The sequence below is a fragment of the Loxodonta africana genome, chromosome 11, assembly GCF_030014295.1.
Source record: "Loxodonta africana isolate mLoxAfr1 chromosome 11, mLoxAfr1.hap2, whole genome shotgun sequence".
NCBI lineage: Eukaryota > Metazoa > Chordata > Mammalia > Proboscidea > Elephantidae > Loxodonta > Loxodonta africana.
This window is the reverse complement of record NC_087352.1, coordinates 1,777,972-1,796,071: the sequence shown is the minus strand read 5'-3', so window position 1 is coordinate 1,796,071 and position 18,100 is coordinate 1,777,972. Positions and strand designations below refer to the sequence as shown.

The window sequence follows — 18,100 nt, the reverse complement described above, 5'->3', positions numbered from 1 at the left end:
CTCTTTTCTGCTGACCTTGTACTTTACCAAGCATGATGTCCTCCAGGGACTGGTCCCTCTTGATAACATGTCCGAAGTCTGCGAGACCACATCTTGCCATCTCCCTTCTAAGGAGCATTCTGGCTGTACTTCTTCCAAGACAGCTTTGTTTGTTCTTCTGGCAGTTCATGGTATATTCAGTATTCTTGACCAGCACCGTAATTCAAGGGCATTAATTTTTCTTCAGTCTTACATATTCATTGTCCCTCTTCTGCATGTATATGAGGTGATTGAAAACACCATGGCTTGGGTCAGGTGCACCTCAGCCCTCAAGGTGACATCTTTGCTTTTTAACACTTTAAAGGGGTCTTTTGCAGCAGATTTGCCCAGTGCAATGCATCTTTTGATTTCAAAGGTAGACGTTTCTAAGTTCATCATTATGGCTTATTATAAATATGTATTTTAAAAGCATAATACCAGTAGTGACTTACACCATATGGAATTTGAGATCATTATAGAAACATACAGAACAACCTCTAAAGGTTATTATCAGGATTCAGTCAGTGTGATGTGCTTGGCATATACCTGGCCCATAATAAGCACTCTGTACATGTTACTTATTATTTTCATCATTGCATCTTACTAAGAGTCATAACATCAGGCTACTTTAAACCTCGCAACAATCCTAGCAGGTAGGTATCCTCCAGAGACTCATTGCAAAATGAAGAAACATCTCAACGAGGTGAGGAGTCTTACCTCAGGGTACAGCAAGCCTGTGGCACAGCCTGAAGCCCAGAGCTCTTGTTAACCACTTGAGTAGTCTCTGTGTGCAGCTCCTTCTCAGCATGCCTGCCCATGGGATTGGCCAGGGTGGAAGATACAACTGCACTTCCCTGGCCTGCCTGCCTGCGCCAAGGAACTGACTCCTACTGGGTACCCTTTTCCCCCAGAGTTGGAGATGGCCAAGGCCCGGAACCAACTGGATGCTGTTCTGCAGTGTCTGCTGGAAAAGAGCCACATGGACAGGTGGGGACCCAGACCAGCATGTGGTCACAGGGGGCTGGGGAAACTGGCAGGTTGAACTCTCTGGCCCTGGGTGGATCTGGTTGGGACCCCCAGAGGCTGGCTTGGGGAGGAAGGTGCCTTCCCACTCTGGGCCTCGGAACCCTGAGCCAACAGTTCTCTTCTGCTACCAGGGAGCGTTTAGATGAGGAAGCTGGGAAGACACCCTCGGACACCCACAATAAGTAAGCTTTTTTGATGGGATCTGGAGCTGAGGGTTGGTGGTAGATAACTTCTTCACCATCACAGCCCTGACCCTAGCCCTAGGCCTCCCCCGTCACAGCCCTGACCCTCTGCCCTGTGCCTCCCCCGTCACAGCCCTGACCCTCTGCCCTGTGCCTCCCCCGTCACAGCCCTGACCTTCTGCCCTGTGCCTCCCCCGTCACAGCCCTGACCCTCTGCCCTGTGCTTCTCCATCACAGCCCTGACCCTCTGCCCTGTGCCTCCCCAATCACGACCCTGACCCTCTGCCCTGTGCCTCCCCATCACAGCCCTGACCCTCTGCCCTGTGCCTCCTTCATCACAGCCCTGACCACCTGCCCTGGGCTTCTCCCATCGTGGCCCTGTGTTTCTGCCACCACATCCCTAACCCTCTGCCCTGTTCCTCCCAGTCACAGCCCTGATCCTCTGCCCTGTGCCTCCTTCATCACAGCCCTGACCATCTGCCCTGGGCTTCTCCCATCATGGCCCTGTGCCTCCCCATCACAGCCCTGACCCCTCTTTGTATACAAAGACCCTGTGGCAGAAGGAAGCTTAGCTCCTCTCATGGTTGGCACCAAAATCCCCAGGGACATTGGTGGAACACACAAAGGGTTGGTGGGGTTCATGTGAACATCTCAGGCTTGATCTCAGTATTCCCAGGGTGCCCACTGAAAGGTTTGAGCAGTGTTTGTTCCAGGTGGGGTCAGCCTGCTGACACCCTGTCTCTCCCCACAGGGACTGCTCCATCGCAGCCACTGGCAAACGGTAAGGTGGTGGGGGCCCCAGCCAACTGACAAGGGGTTCCCAGCCCCTGCCCAGATCTTGACACTCCTCCCCCCTCCCCCCTCCACAGGCCATCCGCCCGCTTCCCCCACCAGCGGCGGAAGAAGAGGAGGGAGATGGATGATGGGCCGGCCGAGGGAGGGCCTCAGCGATCCAGTGAGTGGGCGGTGCCTGAGAGGGCAGGCAGGGGCCAGGGGCTGGGTGAGGGTCTTCACACGCCTCCCACCCCCACCACCCCCAGACGCGTATGTGATCAAGCTGTTTGACCGGAGTGTGGACTTGGCCCAGTTCAGTGAGAACACACCGCTGTACCCAATCTGCCGAGCCTGGATGCGCAACAGCCCGTCAGCACGAGAGCGGGAACGCTCACCCACCTCACCACTACCCCCACTACCTGAGGATGAGGAGGTGGGATGGGTGGTGGGCAGTGGGTGGACAGGCCCAAGGGGCTGACTTCGACTCCCAGCCCCAGGCTAGCGGAGCGGACGAGCACAGGTCCTTGTGTCCCTCAGATACGACTCCTGAATCAGATGAGGTACACCAATGTGAACCCCTAGGCTGGGGGTATGGATGGAGGCCCCTAGGACAGACAGACCTGGCCACCTGGCCCCGGGGGAAGGGAACTGGTTCCTCTGGGCAGATAGACACAACCTCCAAATTAGGGGTCTCCAAGAGCCCTGGTGGTGCAGTGGTTAAAGCACTCAGCTGCTAACCAAAAGGTTAATGGTGTGAACCCACCAGGTGCTCTGTGAGAGAAATATGCGTTAGTCTGCTTCCGTAAAGATTTACAGCCTTGGAAACCCTATGGGGCAGTTCTACTCTGTCAAAATCCACTTGACAGCACTGAGTTTTTAAGAGCTAGGTTAGATGGGAGTCCTCCTGGCAGACAGATGTGGTCATCTGGCCTAAGGGGGTCGACAGGGTTTCCCTAGGCAGAAAGGCATGCTCCCTGGAAGGGGTGGCCGGGGGTTGCCAGGATAGACAAATAGGACCCCTTGAGCTGGCAAGGGTGGAAAGGAATTCCCCAGGGCAGGCAGACATGGCTCCCTGGCCTGGAGAGTGGCAGAAGGAAGTTCCCAGGCAATACAGGTGTGCCACCTGGACAAGATTCCCCGAGGCAGGCAGACATGACCCCCTGAGCTCGCAAGAATAGACAGAGGTCGCTGGGACAGACGGATATGATCCCCAGGTAGGGTAGGATCCCTGCTGGTTAGACATGGCTCCTTGGATGCTCATGTTTCGTCACTGGGAAAGGCAGGAGGAACAGCGTACACTCCCAGCTCTGCCCTGACTCTTTGGGGCTGGGTGTGGGGCCCTTGTGTCCTCAGGGGCCAGAGGTTACCAACAGCAAGAGTCGTGATGTGTACAAGCTGCCTCCACCCACGGCCCCTGGGCCACCTGGAGATGCCTGCAGGTCCCGCATTCCATCCCCACTGCAGCCTGAGACCCAGGGTACCCCAGATGATGAGGTGGGTGTGCAAGGCTGGCCTGGGGCTGAGCGAGGCACACGTTACGGGGCTGGGAGCATGGCCACCCAGCCTGGCCTCTCTGTCCACACAGCCTTCGGAGCTGGAGCCCTCACCCTCCACACTCATCTACCGCAACATGCAGCGCTGGAAACGCATTCGCCAGAGGTGAGCATCCCCTAACCTGCCTGCCCCCTGCGGCTCTGCCCCAACTGCTGAGCCCTCCCCTTACCCCACCCCCACCCCACGCCAGGTGGAAGGAGGCGTCTCATCGGAACCAGCTCCGTTACTCGGAAAGCATGAAGATCCTACGGGAGATGTACGAGCGACAGTGATGTGCCCTGTCTCCCCACCCCAATAAAAGTCCTGCTCTGCACTGGCCTCTGCTTCTTCCAGCCCCTCCCTGTGGCCCAGACCTAAGGCAGCTGGCAAAGCTCCAGCACGTTTATTGGAGTGGGCTTAGGTAGGAGTGGTGGACAGGGACAGCAGGGACTTCCAGGAGGGAGAAAGGTGTGGGAGTGAAGGGGTGTCTGGTTCACTTGGAGGATGAGGGGGCAGAGTGTGAAGGTGTGTTGCCTAGGATATCTGGCTGGAGGCTGAGGGTCTGGGGCGACTGGGGGATGTCTGTACAATTTGAGGGTGGGGGTTCTGGTTGGCCTGGGATAAAGTGGATATGTCCAAGGGTGAGGGTGAGAAGAGGGGCTTAAGAGTCTGGGGGTGGCAGGCTGGGGTTTCAAGTCAGCAGATGTGTCTGTAGAGAGTGGAGTGTCCGGTTGCAGAAGGATCAGAGTTTTGGGAACCAGGCCTACACAGTGTGGGGGTGAGGTCTGCAGAGTCTGGGATGGTTGGGGAGTGTGTGGGTGGGGTTGTGCCGGACTAGTCTGAGGGCAGACCTAACATAATGTGGTTAGGAGTAGGGGGTTAGAGGCGTCTTTAACCTAGAGTCTGAAGGGAGTAGAGAGTCTTGAGGGGGTAGTATCTGCCCAGGAAGTAGGGTCAGTGAGGATGGGAGGCTGGAGAGTGTGGGGAAGGGTCTGTATCACGGCTGGGTCTAGGGTGGAGGGTTCAGGGCGGGATCCCGGATGGGAGCTGTGTGGTCTAGGCGCGCTCGGGGCATCTGGCTGGGCGGAGTCAGGTCGGCTTTACAAGAGGGGGCCTGGAGCGGCTCCCGGCGTTCCGGCGTTCCGGCGATCGCGGAGCCCTACTTGGCGGCAGCTGGCGGCGGCGGCGAGGACTGGGCTGGCGCGGGTGCCGCCTGGACGGACAGAACACCCTCGGGGGACAGCGCAGACGTCACGGCGGCCGGGTCCACACCAGGGGGCAGACGGTAGCGGCGGTGAAACTCGCGCGCGATGTAGCCGTGCTCATCCTGGAGGGGAGAGTTGCGTGGGCCCTTTGTCCCGGGCTCGGGCCTGACCACCGCCCACCCACGGGAGCTCTGCCCCCGCCCCGTCCCCCTGCGCGAGCTCACCGGGCGCTCCTCGTGGCGCGCGTGCACCTCCACGTGCTCGCCCACCACCTTGACGGAGATTTCCTCGGGCGAGAAGTGCTTCACGTCCAGCAGCACCGAGAAGTGGCCGGGCTCCGTCGGTACCTGCGCAGGGCCCGCGCGGGAGGGCCGGGGAGTCTGTCATTGCACCGGTGGAGGCTCCCGGAACCCGGCAAGGCCTGGGCCCCGTCAGCTCCGTTGGCCGTGGCTTCGAGAACTGGAGAGTCCCCTCTACCTCTTCACCCAGAATACTGTAATCACTGGGGTTCTCCTCTCACCCACGGTGATGAGACACCCCTTCTCTGCAAGGTCAGGGACCTCCGCCCTCACCGGGTACCCTAGGCCTGGCTCCCCCAGTGTTGCTAATCCCGTAGTCACCGTAATCTCTCCCACTTCCCTCTCCCCGGCACTAATGTTCCATTCTTCCCCTCGGGGTCACTGGGCCCTCATCCAGAAATCGCCAAGATGCCTCTTTCTCCAGTATCCTGAGTCCTCTTTCTATGTTCCCATTCGAGACAAGGACCTTTCGCGAGCACCCTCAGCAGTTGCTAGTACTCCTCCCCCACTTTTCAGAGTGGCCAGGGTCTCCTCCCTCAAGCCACGGGACCCCTGTCTCTCCAGGAAACATCGGGTCACCACACAGTCTGCAATCTTTCCTTCCCCCAGAGTAACATAACATTCCACCCCCTCGGGAGTCACTGGGCTCAGAATGACGGGGCTCCTCCCTCTTCTCAGATTCCCTGAGTCACTAGTCCTTTTCAGAGTCACCAAGACTCCCCTCAGTTACCACCAGCATCCTAACGGTGGTGAGTTCTTCCACCCCCCACAACCCCCAGCTAATGGGACCCCTCTCAGAGCCACAGGGACCTCGCCCCGTTCAGTAACCCGGCCCGCTCACTCCTTTCAGAGAGCTGGATTCCACCTTCAGGGGCCTCTGGAAGCCCCTGAGTGACCAGGACTCTCCACCCCACTCAGCGTCACCAGACACTCGCTCCTCCCCCCTCAGGGTTGACCCGGACCCCTCGCCTTCGGAACGACCCGATTAACTGTCCCTCCCCCAGGGATGGCACCTGGGCGGTGGGCAGCGCCACGCTGGGTGCGCGCAGGTAGTAAGGGGCGAACGCAGAGGGGCAAAGCGCAGCCAGCTCAGCCTCCAGCAGCCCCTCGCCGAATCGCTGGTCAAAGAGGCGGCCCGGCACTGAAAGCCCGGGCAGTGGGGCCGAGGCGCGACGCAGCCAAGACGGCTGTACAGCCACTGGGATCTCCATCCTGCTCCTCCGCCGCCGCTCCCTGGGCGCCGCAGTGCCTCTGAGTGCGCGGTCGTCGCTTTATAGCTCGCCCCTGCGCCCGCCCTTCACGGCCGCCCAGGGACACCCGGACCGCGGCCAGATCTGGCCACTAACAGAGCCTTATTTAGAAACCCCAACAATTACTTGGCAATTTATTAAGCGCCTGCTGGATGCCTAGTAAAGGGTTCCAGGGAGGTGTCATTAAGATCCCCATTTTCCGGAAGGGGAAACTAAGGCCGGGGAGGGGAGCCTTGCCAGAGAGGGGAGTACGTGCGACGATTGGGACCCAGAGTCCAAAAACTCCACCGCAGAGCGAGCCACCAGGCCCTTTAATCCAGCCCCGACCCACAGACTTTGGGGATGACGTAGACGGCGGGCTGGAGGCGGATTCCAGGGTACGGGGAATGTGGTACTCGGGCCAGGCTGTCAGGAGGACACAGAGCAGACCCTACGCCCACCCTGAGCCGGGCCCTGGGCCCAGCCGCGCTGCAGGCCTGGCCTAATTCTGTGCCTCTGACTCAGCCTCCGGTGCGCAGGCCAGCGGGGTCTGCCAAGTGAGCAGCGGCCAGGGGGCGCGGGCACGAACAGTATAGGTTGGTCCCCCAGGGGCCCCGCGCCGGGTCCCGAAATAGCTGCTTTTGATCCTGCCACCCACCCACTTTGGCGAGGAGCCCAGGCCTGGCGCCTGGGGCAACCAGCTGTTTCTGCAGCAAGAGGGAGATGGTTAGATGACCGGCAGGACTGGCTGGCCGGCCCAACTGATGGAGGGATGGCGGTTAGAGAGGGGACGGGCTCCCTGACTGCGTCTGCAACTGGAAGAACGGTGATCAGACCGGAGTCGGCACGAGACTTCGGCTGCAAGACGGAGAGCGGTTACAGAGCGGGATTGCCGCGAGCCCAGCCTCAGGTCCTTGTCATTGGTGCACAGGCTTGCCAATTACTGCTGCCGACCAATATTGGCCAATCAAACATGCTATCTCTCGAGCAGAGGCGCCTTAGAGCCAATCACGAGGCAGCTCTCTCTGGTCATTTTTCCTCCGATCTTATTTTCTATTGCTCATTGGTAGCCTTTGGAGGCCGCGCTTTTCCGCGCGGATACGCCCAGAAAGAGGTGGGGCCGATCGCTAAGCGACAAAGATGCTCGCGGGGGCTGCCGGGTGAAGGGGCTGAGCAGGCGGAAGGGCCGTGCTGGCGGCAGGGTGGGCCGCAGGTGAGGCCGATCCTTTCCCAGGAACCACAGGGGACCTGGGGAGGACCAAAGGGTGAGGGCGACACAGCCTAGCGGCAGGTTCGCTAGGGTCTCGAGTCTCTCGGGCTCAATCGCAGTAGAACTACAATTCCCAAGATGCCTCAGGGCCTGTGCCTCACTTCCGGGGATCCGGTAAGCATCGCAGGCTCTGCTCTCTAAGTGGACCGGAGAGCCTTTCAGGGTTTGTTTTCCAAGGCCGTCAAGGAAGTTAAGTTCTTTCTTCTGAAACTTCCCCAGACACCTATTGAGTGATGGTGTCTTTGAACTTCCTCGCTTCAGCCAGAGTCCAGTGACTCTGGAGGATTGTCCAAAACCCGTTTCCCCAGTGATTCAGACTCATAGTGACCCTCCTTATAGGACAGAGTAGAACTATCCAATACAGTTTCCAAGACTGCAGATCTTTACGGAGACAGACCGCCACATCCTTCTTCCGCGGTGCAGCTGGTGGGTTTGGACCACAGACCTTTCCGTTAGCAGTCGAGCGGGTTAACCGCTGTGCCATCAGGGCTTCTTATGAGGATTGTAATCAATGTTTTTCTCCTTCATGGTGCCCCAAGGACTTACGGAAAATGTAAGGGGTATGGTCTAGCAGTGGTTCTCAGCAGGGGCTGTACTTCAGAATTACCTGGGACGTGGCAAAAAAGATACGGATATCTAAAAAACTTACTTCAGAGATTCTGATTCTGTTGGTCTGGGGTGGAGACCGCACATCTGTGTTTTTAAAAGGTCCCTCCTAGACCGGATCTGGAAGGAGCCCTGGTCGTGCGGTGGTTAAGCGCTCGGCTGCTCTGACCTGGCGATCTGTTCCCGTAAAGATTCCAAAAACCAAACCCACTGCCATCTAGTTGATTCCAACTCATAGCGACCTTACAGAACAGACCAGAACTGCCCCATAGGGTTTCCAAGACTGTCATCTGTACAGATGCAGACTGTCACGTCTTTTTCCCGCAGAGCAGCTGGTGGGGTTGAACCATCCTCCTTTTGGTTAGCAGCCGAGTGCTTAACCACTGTGCCACCAGGGCACCTCTCCCTTAAAGATTACAGCCTAGGAAACCCAATGGGGCCGTTCTCCTCTCTCATATAGAGTCCCTTTGAGTGGGAATCGACTACAGGGCATACAGCAAAAACAGACGAGATCCAGGGCTGAGAACAGGGCTAGCATTCAGGGGTCATGGGAATTATGCCTCCAGTATCTTTATCTTGAATGTATATCAGTGCCTTATGGGAATTATAGCCCATCCCTTCCAAGGATCCATGGGAATTGTAGTCTAATTCTATCCCTCCCCCCCGCCCGCCACCTATGGCTACAGTGACCATGGTCCCCTCCTTGGCAGGCCACCTCCCCAAACCCTCCCCTTTCCTTGCAGCCTGCCAGTTTCCTCCACTCAAGACAGCCTCTTTGTGTATGGTCTCCTGGATCAGAGCCACTACTGGCCATCCCAAAGCCAAACCTGGTGCCTTAAGGTAAGGACACCCCGCAGAAAGCGCCGCGTGCCAGCCCAGTAGCAAGGGAGTAATGGTTAGGTGGAAGGAAGACATGAGATGAGAGATAGAGGTGAGAGGTTAAGAGGCAGTCCCTCTTCCCTACCCATGGCCCTGCCCTTGTCCAGCCCTCTGCTGCCCACGTCCCCCATGACAACCCCAGTCACTCTGGGTTGTTACCATTGCAGCATGTGTTTTTTCCCCTCTGAACTGAGACTTCATGTGTGTCTTCATTCCCTATAGGAGTGATCCCTCAGATCTTACTTTTTCTTCTCTCTTCCACTATCTTAGGCCTTGAGTCCATCCTGGTCCCAGAGATCCAAGTTCTCAGCAGTTCCCAAGGCTCTAGCCACAGCTCCCAACTCCCCTGAGCTGTTCAAGGAGTCCTGGCCCTACAGCTCAGGCCCTCCAGCTCAGGTGAGGAGTTCCCACCCAGCACCTCTAAGGCACAGATGGGGGTTTCCCCACCACCTACCCCAGTTGACAGCGGAGACTCCGTGGTGGCAAAGTAAGTATTAGCAGCCCTGGGGGAAAATAAAAGTTTGGTTGAGAGGATGGCAGGCATCTCGTAAAAATCATCCCAGCAAGAGATGTTTTTGTAGCACTGTTCTAAGACCAGGCACCTCATGTGTCTTATTAAAGGCTTGGGCTCTGGAGCTAGACTGCCTGGGTTCACATTCTAGCTTTCTGCCCTCCTATCTGTATGATCTTGGCTTCAGTATCTTCATCTGTAGATTGGGGGATACTAGGAGCACCTATCTCCTAAGGCTATCTTGAGCTTTCAATGAATTATTGTGCATAAAGCATCTATAACAGCATCTGTCACGTGATGGGCACTTGGATCCATAGGATACAGGTTCCGCTCCTGCAACAAAGAGCCCCAGATTAACCATGCCTTAAACAAGGTAGAATTTATGTCTCCCTCACTTAAGCCCAGAAGCAATCAGGCTGATGCAGCAGCCCCTCAGTGAGGAGTCAGGGACACAGGCTCCTTCCGTCTTGTTGCTCTTGGACCCCTGGACTGTTCCCCTTACTTTCATAGGCCAGAATGGCTTTCAGCCACACTCACTTTCTAGAATCACATCTCCTCACACCCTGTTCCCAGACCCTGACCACAAGGCTAAAGGGCACCTGGGAACTGTAGTCTATAGAAAACCGAGTATGCGCCCAGGGACAGCTCTCAGGTTTGGTCACGGGGCTGGATAAACTGTGGCTATTATGATCATTACTATTTAGGTCTCCCCACCCCACTCACCTCCCGTCCCCTGATGTTCTTAGGTACATAAACCGGTTCCGCCAGGCTCAGCCCACAAGCCGGGAGGAACGCCAGCCTGCAGGCCTAACCCTAAGTGACTTTTGGTGGCTGAGACCCGAGTCTCCAGGTCCCAGCAGTCAACTCACAGCAGGTACCTGCCTGGGTAACACCTACCCCGGTTCTAAAATCTTTCCTGATCAGCGCCCCTAGTAGCCACTCCTCCTGGGCCGCCCTAATTCAATAAGGGCTTCTCAGCAGGGGCCAGTAAGCAAGAAAGAAGACCCAGCACAACAGTCCCAACTCCAGCCAAGGTGACCAGCACATCCCAGGCTATGGAACTCCTTCAGGAAAGAAAGCAGGTGACATCTCCCTCCGCTACCTCCCCTGCCTGGCTGAACTGACATCGTCAGCCCAAGGGCAGAATTAGAGCCGATCCCCAACTCAAGGAATCTTAAACAAGAAGGAGAAATGGTAGGCTGATGCAGATGAGAAATCCGGCTTGATCTAGGTGTTAGAACAATGTTGGCAGGAACCTGACTCTCTTAACAATGTGGTCTTCTTTCTTGGGCTCAGTCTCAAGCTGGCTTTCCCCTCGTAGCAGCCAAGATGTCCCCCTTTGGCTCTGGACTTCCATGTCCTAACTCAGGTACTCCAGTGGAAAGAGGAGCCTTTTCCAGTAGCTCCATCCAAAGCCCCAGGGCTCACTCTCATTGGCTCATTCTTGAGGCTAGAGGGTACCAGAGGAACCAAAGAGTATTGTGATTGGCCAGACCTAGTCAGGAAGGCGGGGTTAATGCTTCTGAAGCAGCAATGACTGCACATGGAGTGTGGATCCAGAGATGAAAACTTAGTCACTCCTCCCTCAGAGGGAGGAGCAGATACTAAGCTGACAGATCCACAGAGACCAGCCTGTGCAGGTACTGAGTGCAGGTCTGCACCCCAGGCCCCATCTAGAGGCCCTTTCCCAGCAGCCTCTGGAGTGAGGGCTGGCCTCTTGACTCCTCTCACCCCACAGAGCCTCAGCGCATGGGACTCACCCCTGCTGGACCTGGAGACGCTGAGCCTGCAGAGCAGAGCCGCCAGGCTGCTGGAGCGCAGGTGCCTCCTCAACCTCTCCCATCCTCCCCTGCTGCAGCTCCGGCCCAGCCCGTTGCCTCTGAGGCCTCTGTCGCCTCACTTGTACCTTCTGCCCGCAGCCAGGCCTCCATCTCCTCCTCCCTCAGCCCCAGTGATGCCAGCAACTCCTCACTCCCCGTCAGCTCTGACGGCCTCTCACCCTCCTCAGTGACCTTTACTCCCGACTCCAGCGAGGACTCAGGCCCCAGGATACCCGGTGAGTTCTGGGAGGCAAGGAATGTGGGAGGCATGGATGCAAATCCTGGCTCTGCCACTTACCAGCTGTGTGACTGTGGACCTCTCTGGGCCTCATTTCCTTGACTGTAAAATGGGGATAATATTTGTACTCCCCTCGGACGGGTGTTGTAAGGATGAAATGAGTTAGTAAATACACAGAAGCGTTTGGCAGAGTTCTGTTAACAGTGTCACGAGTATGACGGGTCTACCATCCTCCACCTGCTGTGCTGAACACAAAGCTTCATAAGCAAAGCTTTTTGCAAATTTTTTCCCTATACCTGATTTGACAGCAAAATCTGACCTGAAGAACACGAGGCTGTTTATAATGTACATTTAGGGTGAGGGCTCGTACTTTGGATGTTATTTGGGTGTGGATATCACTATATTGCACCATATGAAGTGTTTGCTTTTGCAAGTCAGAAATGGTTGAATATTGGCAGTTTCTTATGGTTCACCCCAGAGCCAGTGTGTACTGGTCCAGACCCACATACATGCTGTACAGACCGTATGACTTGGCTAAAACTTGTGAACAGTTCAACTCTAGAATTCAGCCTCCAAGATTTCAGAGATGAGATTCAGGACCTGGGTTCCTGTTCCTGCTGTCCTCGTGACTGTTACTTCTGCCCAGGTGCTGGGGTACAGCAGTGCACAGGATGGATGCTGCCCGCGTCTCATAAGCCTCCCGGTCCAGTGAGGACAGGCAGGCACAGGTGAACACAGAGGCGTTCGCGCTGCCATGTGATCCCGTCCAGACACCCACCTGTCATTCTTGGCTCCTTCGAAGCTGCACCACTTAGTCACCTCTCCCTCCTGATACTCATTCTTCTCATCTGTAAAATGGGGATAAAACCAATCCCCACTTCACGGTTGTTTTGCAGATTAAATTCATTCATTTATTCATTCAGTTAGAAAACATGGAACACCTACCGTGTATAAGGGCCTATGAGTGGCAGTGGGGATTCCACGGCAAACCAACCCCATGAGGTCCCACTTTGGGGTCCTCACAACATAGTGGGGTTGGGGCACAGAAAGTAGCCACATAACCCGGCAAACAAATGTGAAACATAAGCAGAAACAAGGGCCATTCAGGAGACGCTCATGGAACTGAGAAGTCAAAGAGGGCTTCCTGGAGGAGGTATTGTCTCAAGTGGAGACCTGAATGATGAAGGTGGGACCAGAGCCCTCCAGCATATACAAAGGACCTAAGGTGTTATGCTGAGTGAAATAAATCAATCAAAACTACAAATATTTCATGAGACCGCTATTACAAAAGAAAAAGTTTACACACAGGAAAAAAAAAATGACTTAATGGTTACCAGGGATAGGAGGGAGAGGGAGAGAAAATTACTAAGTAGGTAGAAGACACGTGTTAATATTGGTGAAGGACTGGAGGAAGCCTTGAGACTATGGCCTAAGACACCCTTCTGACCTAGAACTGAAGCCATGCCCGGAGACCACCTTACAGCCAAACCATCGATGGGCCCATAAGATAAACAGGGGCACCCAAGAGGAACGTGTTGCTTAGAACAATCAATTATACGAGATCAAAAGAACATTTGCCAAAGAGCAAAGATGAGAAGGCAGGAAGGCGTAGAAAAACCAGAGGAAAGGAAACGGAACCCAGGGCTGAAATGGGGAGAGTGCCCACGTGTTGAGGGGAATGCAGCCAATGCCCTGGAGCCCTTTATGTACAAACTGATGAATGGGAAATGAATTTGCTCTGTTAACTTTCACCTAAAGCACAATAAAAAATAAAGAAGGACCTAAGGCGGGAGGGAGCATTTTGCCAACAATGGAGCACAAAAGGTGAGAGCCAGGGGTGAGAGTAGTGTGGATGAGGCAGGGGAGGGGAACAGGCCCTGTGGGCATGGCACGTTGTTTGGTTTTTTTCTTATTAGTACTGGGAACCACGGTTCTCAGTAGGGAAGGGACCGGATCTCTCCTGAGTGTTAATAGACTCCCCCTGGCTTCTCTGGACATTCAGGGGGAGATGCTGGTGGTTTGGCCGGAGCCTAAGGAGCAGAGCAGAGGGAAGTGGCCGTCTTTGGAGGTCAAATCACAGAATGCAGGGGGCTGAGGGGAGGGGAAGTCTGGGGTGATTCCCCTTATCTGTGCAGCATCAGGTGGTAGAACTCAGAGATAATGCCACGGCTGCTAACCAAAAGGTCGGCAGTTCGAATCTACCAGGTGCTCCTTGGAAACCATATGGGGCAGTTCTACTCTGTCCTGTAGGGTCGCTATGAGTCGGAATCGACTCGACAGCAATGGGTTTTTTTTTTTTCTTTTACTGATCATGACTGATGAAGTGATGTTCTGGGAGATGGGACTCTGTCTGCCTCACTGGGCTGAGGACAGGCCCCGGGGGCTGTCTTAGTCACCACTGGGTCCCCAACTCAGGGCTGGGCGCTGGAATAGAACGTGATAAACCGTTCATTTTGCATTCATGCCATAAGTAATGTTGACACTGGGCATATGGTAATGAACAAGACAGACAGAAATCCCTGCCTGTTTGAAGCTGGCATTGTGGAGGGAGAGGCAAACAATAAATAAAGAAGTAAGAAGTACACCGTTTTATTATGCTGGAAGGGGATATGTGCTAAGGAGAAAAACCAGACGGGAAATGGATCAGAAGTGGTAGGGTTGGAGGTTGCGGGGATTCTGAGTGGGGTAGCCAGGAGAAGGGCTTGCTAAGAGGGTGACCTTTGGGTAAAGGTCTGAAGGGTGTGAAGGAGTGAACTGTGGACCCGTGGGGCAAGACCATTCCAGGCCAGGAAACCACGAGTGCAGAGGCCTTTCCCTGGAGTCATGTGCAGCCAGGCGAGGGCCCTGATCTGGCCCACATGTTCATGGGCTCCCTTTGGCTGCATGTGGAGGACAGACAGGAGGGACAGGGAGAACAAGGAGACCGGGGAGGAGACTGCTGTCATGGTCCAGGTGGGCAGCAGGCTGGACCAGGGTGGGGGCGCTGGAGGACAGGTGAAGAGGGCAGGTTCTGCAGGATCTGTGTTGTTCACTGCTGTCACCCCAGTGTACAGAACCGAGCTGAGTACACAATTGTTGAATGAATGAGCGGTTGACAGGTGGAAAAGCCCATAGGTGCTCTCCTGACTGCCCCTCCCCCACATCCTTCCCCAGGGAGAAGTTGAAACATCTGAAGAGACTGTCTGAGTAACCCAGTCAAAGGGTGTGGAGGCTGTTGGGTTGCTCATCACCCCAGCCCTGCCCCTGCCTCAGCCCCCTCGCCTCTATGTCCCCCACAGCAACCGTGGCAACAGCCCCCACCCAGGCTTCAGCTCCGGTTTCCTCAAGGGCAGCCCTGCGGCCAGAGGATGACATTCTGTACCAGTGGCGACAGCGGAGGAAACTTGAACAGGCTCGAAGGGGAGAGGGTGATGGACCCTGGGTGCTGTCCAGGACCCCTGCCTTCACCACTCAGGTGAGATGGGGGCTGGAGGAGCCTGAGGGGCTGGGGGGGGGCCTGAGGGGCTGGGGTGGGGCCTGAGCTGCGGGAGGAGCCTGAGGGGGACTGAGGGAGGGGGCTGGGGGGCCTGAAGGGCCTGGGGGAGGAGCCTGAAGGAGCTGAGGGAGGAGCCTGGGGGGCTGGGGAAAGGAACAGCCTAAAGGGGACTGAGGACCCTCCACCCTCCTCTCTCTCTCTCAGGTCCCTGTTCCTACCTCTGTACAGACCACTCCTGCCCCTGCGGAGACCCTTGGGCTCCTGGGGAACCAGCCAAGCTGTGTCCCCGTGTGGGGCAGTGTGGCCCAGCCCAGTGCCCCGGAGGCCTTCTGCGTGGCGAGGCCTCCTATTCCTCCGGGGTCCTCTCCACACATCTTCTGGGACCCCAGCCCCCACGGGTTCTTCTGGGTCCCGCAGCCTGGCCCCTGGGTACCTCTCGCAACAGTCCCTCCGGCGCCGCTGTCCTCCACCCCTGCCCCCCCTGCGGCCCCCCAAGGCCACCCCAGCCCTGCAGGCGGCAGCCCCGCCCAGCCCGAGAGGCAAGACCCCAAGCCTCGGAGGGGCAGAGCCTCGCGCCGGGAGCCTGCTGGGCCAGTCGCGGCAGCTAGCCCAGGACCTGGGCCGCAGCTCAGGGGCGCCCTGGGCCAGGTGGTGGCGGCTCGGCTGTTCCCCGACGGCTTGGAGGGCACGCCGCCTCGCCTGCAGGGCCCGCCTGCACCTGAGGCGGAATGTCCCAAAGTCAAGGCCCCACCCGCTGAAGCCGGGGTCCGGGCCCGTCAGTCGGAGGCCAGTGCCCCTCTGTCTGAGACACAGTTTCCGCAGTCGGAGACCTCGCCCGGCTGGTCGAAGCCCCAGCCTGAGAAGACCTGGGCCCCGCCCCGCCCCGTGGAGTCTGCCGGAGCTTGGGGTCCGCGCCCCGAGGCCCCGACACCCGTGCTCCAGGGGGAGCCTCCCGCGGCCCGGCCCGCCGCTGACCCCACGCCCTCGGAGGACATGCTGTCTCAGGCTGCGCGGCTCCTGGAGGCCGCCGAGGGTGAGCGGGGTGCGCGGCCGCCAGTGTCCAGGTCTGCCCCTGCTGCTGGGGCGACCCCCTAGAGTTCGTTCTTTCACCCCAGACTCAGACGGCAGCGAGTTCCAGGACGACCCTGTGCTGCAGGTGCTAAGGGCTCAGAAGGTGGAGCTGCGGCGGCAGAAGAGGTGACCCATCACCACGATCCGCGACACGGGGTCTCTGAATCCTCTGGGACCTTATTCGGGTGCCCCCCCGCCGCCCCGCCCCGAGCCCTTTCCAGGCCCGAAAACCCCGTTCACAGCCCAGACCCCAATCCTGAGCACATTCTCAAGCCTCTGCTCCCTTGGGTTTCCTCCAGGGAAGTGGATGCCAGATTATCCTGCTTGCTGGGCCACATCCAGGACCCGGGGCCTTGGTCCCCTTCAGCCAGGTCCCCAAGGAGGCAGCAGCGAAGGGAAGGAGCCTCACTCCAGGGTAGACGACTTTGAGTTGTACAAATTCTGTTTTTTTCAATAAACATTTTTTTCAGGTTACTGGCTGTCTGAGAAACAGGTGATTGTAGAAAGGTACAAGGGTCATGCTAATTTAGGGAGACCACCCCATGGCTCTGACCTGCTTCCCCACCCTCCTTCCTGACCACTGAAGCAGAATCTTCTTGGTGGCTTGGTAGTCCAACCCAGTCTTCAGGCAAGACTGGGACCTACTTTTATCTGACTCAGTTTAGGAGCGGGTCTTCCTGTCGCAGATGGGACCACAGGAACTGCCCTCTGGGCATGAAGCTATTAGGGTCATTAGCGCGTTGGGCAATGGTCATGCCCAGTCCACATCCCGCTTGAGCTAGCAGCCACATTTGGTGCAGCTGAGCCCCCACTCTGAGAAGTATTTCCTTGCTGGCCTCCAGGATCCCACACTCTCCTCTCCCCTCTGGTGGTCCCTCCTCAGTGGCCCGGGGACCCTGGCGTCTCCAGCCTAGACCAGTCTTGAGCTCCAGGCTCCCACTTCCTGCTGTCTGCTTGACATCTCCACCAGTGGCACGTGGGGAGGGGGGTTCTAAGAGCATCACAAACTCAGCGTGTCATAAACTGGGCTCCTTGACCTTCCACCTAAACACATCCCTCCCCCGCTTTTCCCATCTGTGTCAATGGCAGCTCTGTCCTTCCAGCTGCTCACGCCAAAGTTCTCATAATCATCCCTGACTCTTTCTCACCCCTGCAGTCAGTCAACTAGCAAATCCTGTCATATTTCAATGCCTTTAAAATCAACCCAGAATTCAACCCCTTCTTGCCCTCTACTGCCCTCTTCCAAGTCTGGGTTACCATCTCCTGTCTGGGCTATTGAAAAGCCCATTTTTGTTACTATAAAAACATTTCTGCAATTCTCAGACATGTGGTAGAGTCTATACCCCTTCTTCCTGAGACCAGGTGGGCTTGTGACTGTCTCAACAAATGAAATGCAGTTAAGAAAACGCTGCTTAACTTTCAAAGCTGGGTTAGAAAGGTGATAGTTTCCACATAATTCTTCTTAGAGCCTTGTGCTGCCGTATAAAAAGTTCCTAGTTTGCCATGCTAGGGAGGGTTTTGGGTTCCACACACACACACACACACACACACACACACACACACAAACCAAATCTATTCCATCGAGTCGATTCCGACTCATAGTGACCCTATAGGACAGAGAGAGCTGCCTTACAGGGTTTCCAAAGAGCGGCTGGTGGATGCGAGCTGCTCCCCTTTTGGTTAACAGCCATAGCTCTTAACCACTGCACCACCAGGGCTCCACAGGTGTATATATTTGTCAAAACTTGGTGAAATCTGTGAATTGTATGTAAGTTTTTTACAATATGGAACTCTGTCTAGTTAAAGATACGCCTGCTGAGGTGGTTCAGTGGTGGGATTCTCCCCTTCCATGCGGGAGACCCAGGTTTGATTCTGAGCCAGCGCAGCCACCACTCACCTGTCAGTAGAGGCTTGCGTGTTGCTGTGATGCTGAACAGCAGAGCTTCCAAACTAAGACAGACCAG

General features: G+C 56.4%; 3 protein-coding genes across 10 annotated transcripts in view; 2 read left to right on the top strand and 1 right to left on the bottom strand.

Moving 5' to 3' along the window:
• The window catches only part of LIN37 (lin-37 DREAM MuvB core complex component), a 28,912-nt gene extending 25,021 nt beyond the window's left edge, over positions 1 to 3,891 (top strand). The window contains exons 2-9 of one of the 3 annotated variants that reach the window (XM_003420794.4): positions 930 to 1,005; positions 1,176 to 1,226; positions 1,978 to 2,007; positions 2,096 to 2,181; positions 2,267 to 2,433; positions 3,354 to 3,494; positions 3,586 to 3,659; positions 3,745 to 3,888. In XM_003420794.4, the coding sequence (XP_003420842.1) occupies positions 930 to 1,005; positions 1,176 to 1,226; positions 1,978 to 2,007; positions 2,096 to 2,181; positions 2,267 to 2,433; positions 3,354 to 3,494; positions 3,586 to 3,659; positions 3,745 to 3,826 (707 nt within the window). In that variant the 3' untranslated portion in view covers positions 3,827 to 3,888. Of the gene's footprint in view, positions 1 to 929; positions 1,006 to 1,175; positions 1,227 to 1,977; positions 2,008 to 2,095; positions 2,182 to 2,266; positions 2,434 to 3,353; positions 3,495 to 3,585; positions 3,660 to 3,744 lie in introns of all 3 variants that reach the window. The other 2 variants (XM_010600296.3, XM_064293533.1) reach the window with 2 other exon arrangements.
• Positions 3,892 to 3,921: 30 nt separating this feature from the next.
• On the bottom strand, positions 3,922 to 7,574 carry HSPB6 (heat shock protein family B (small) member 6). Its single transcript, XM_003420751.4, has 3 exons — positions 6,051 to 7,574; positions 4,963 to 5,085; positions 3,922 to 4,860 (listed from the first exon to the last, which is right to left on the bottom strand). The coding sequence occupies exons 1-3, from the start codon at positions 6,246 to 6,248 to the stop codon at positions 4,693 to 4,695; spliced, it is 489 nt and encodes a 162-aa protein (XP_003420799.1). The 5' UTR covers positions 6,249 to 7,574; the 3' UTR covers positions 3,922 to 4,692.
• PROSER3 (proline and serine rich 3) lies at positions 7,365 to 17,621 on the top strand. Of its 6 annotated transcripts, none has more exons than XM_064293529.1 (11): positions 7,365 to 7,479; positions 8,886 to 8,982; positions 9,292 to 9,508; positions 10,279 to 10,406; positions 10,511 to 10,614; positions 11,271 to 11,353; positions 11,452 to 11,588; positions 14,869 to 15,044; positions 15,270 to 16,098; positions 16,181 to 16,262; positions 16,436 to 17,611. In XM_064293529.1, the coding sequence occupies exons 3-11, from the start codon at positions 9,453 to 9,455 to the stop codon at positions 16,563 to 16,565; spliced, it is 1,725 nt and encodes a 574-aa protein (XP_064149599.1). In that variant the 5' UTR covers positions 7,365 to 7,479; positions 8,886 to 8,982; positions 9,292 to 9,452; the 3' UTR covers positions 16,566 to 17,611. The 6 variants fall into 6 exon arrangements, with proteins under 6 accessions (XP_064149599.1, XP_064149598.1, XP_064149597.1 ...); XM_064293528.1 differs by lacking the exon at positions 7,365 to 7,479 and adding an exon at positions 7,486 to 7,650 and having other exon boundaries at positions 10,514 to 10,614; positions 16,436 to 17,612; XM_064293527.1 differs by lacking the exon at positions 7,365 to 7,479 and adding an exon at positions 7,486 to 7,650.
• Positions 17,622 to 18,100: the final 479 nt, after the last annotated feature.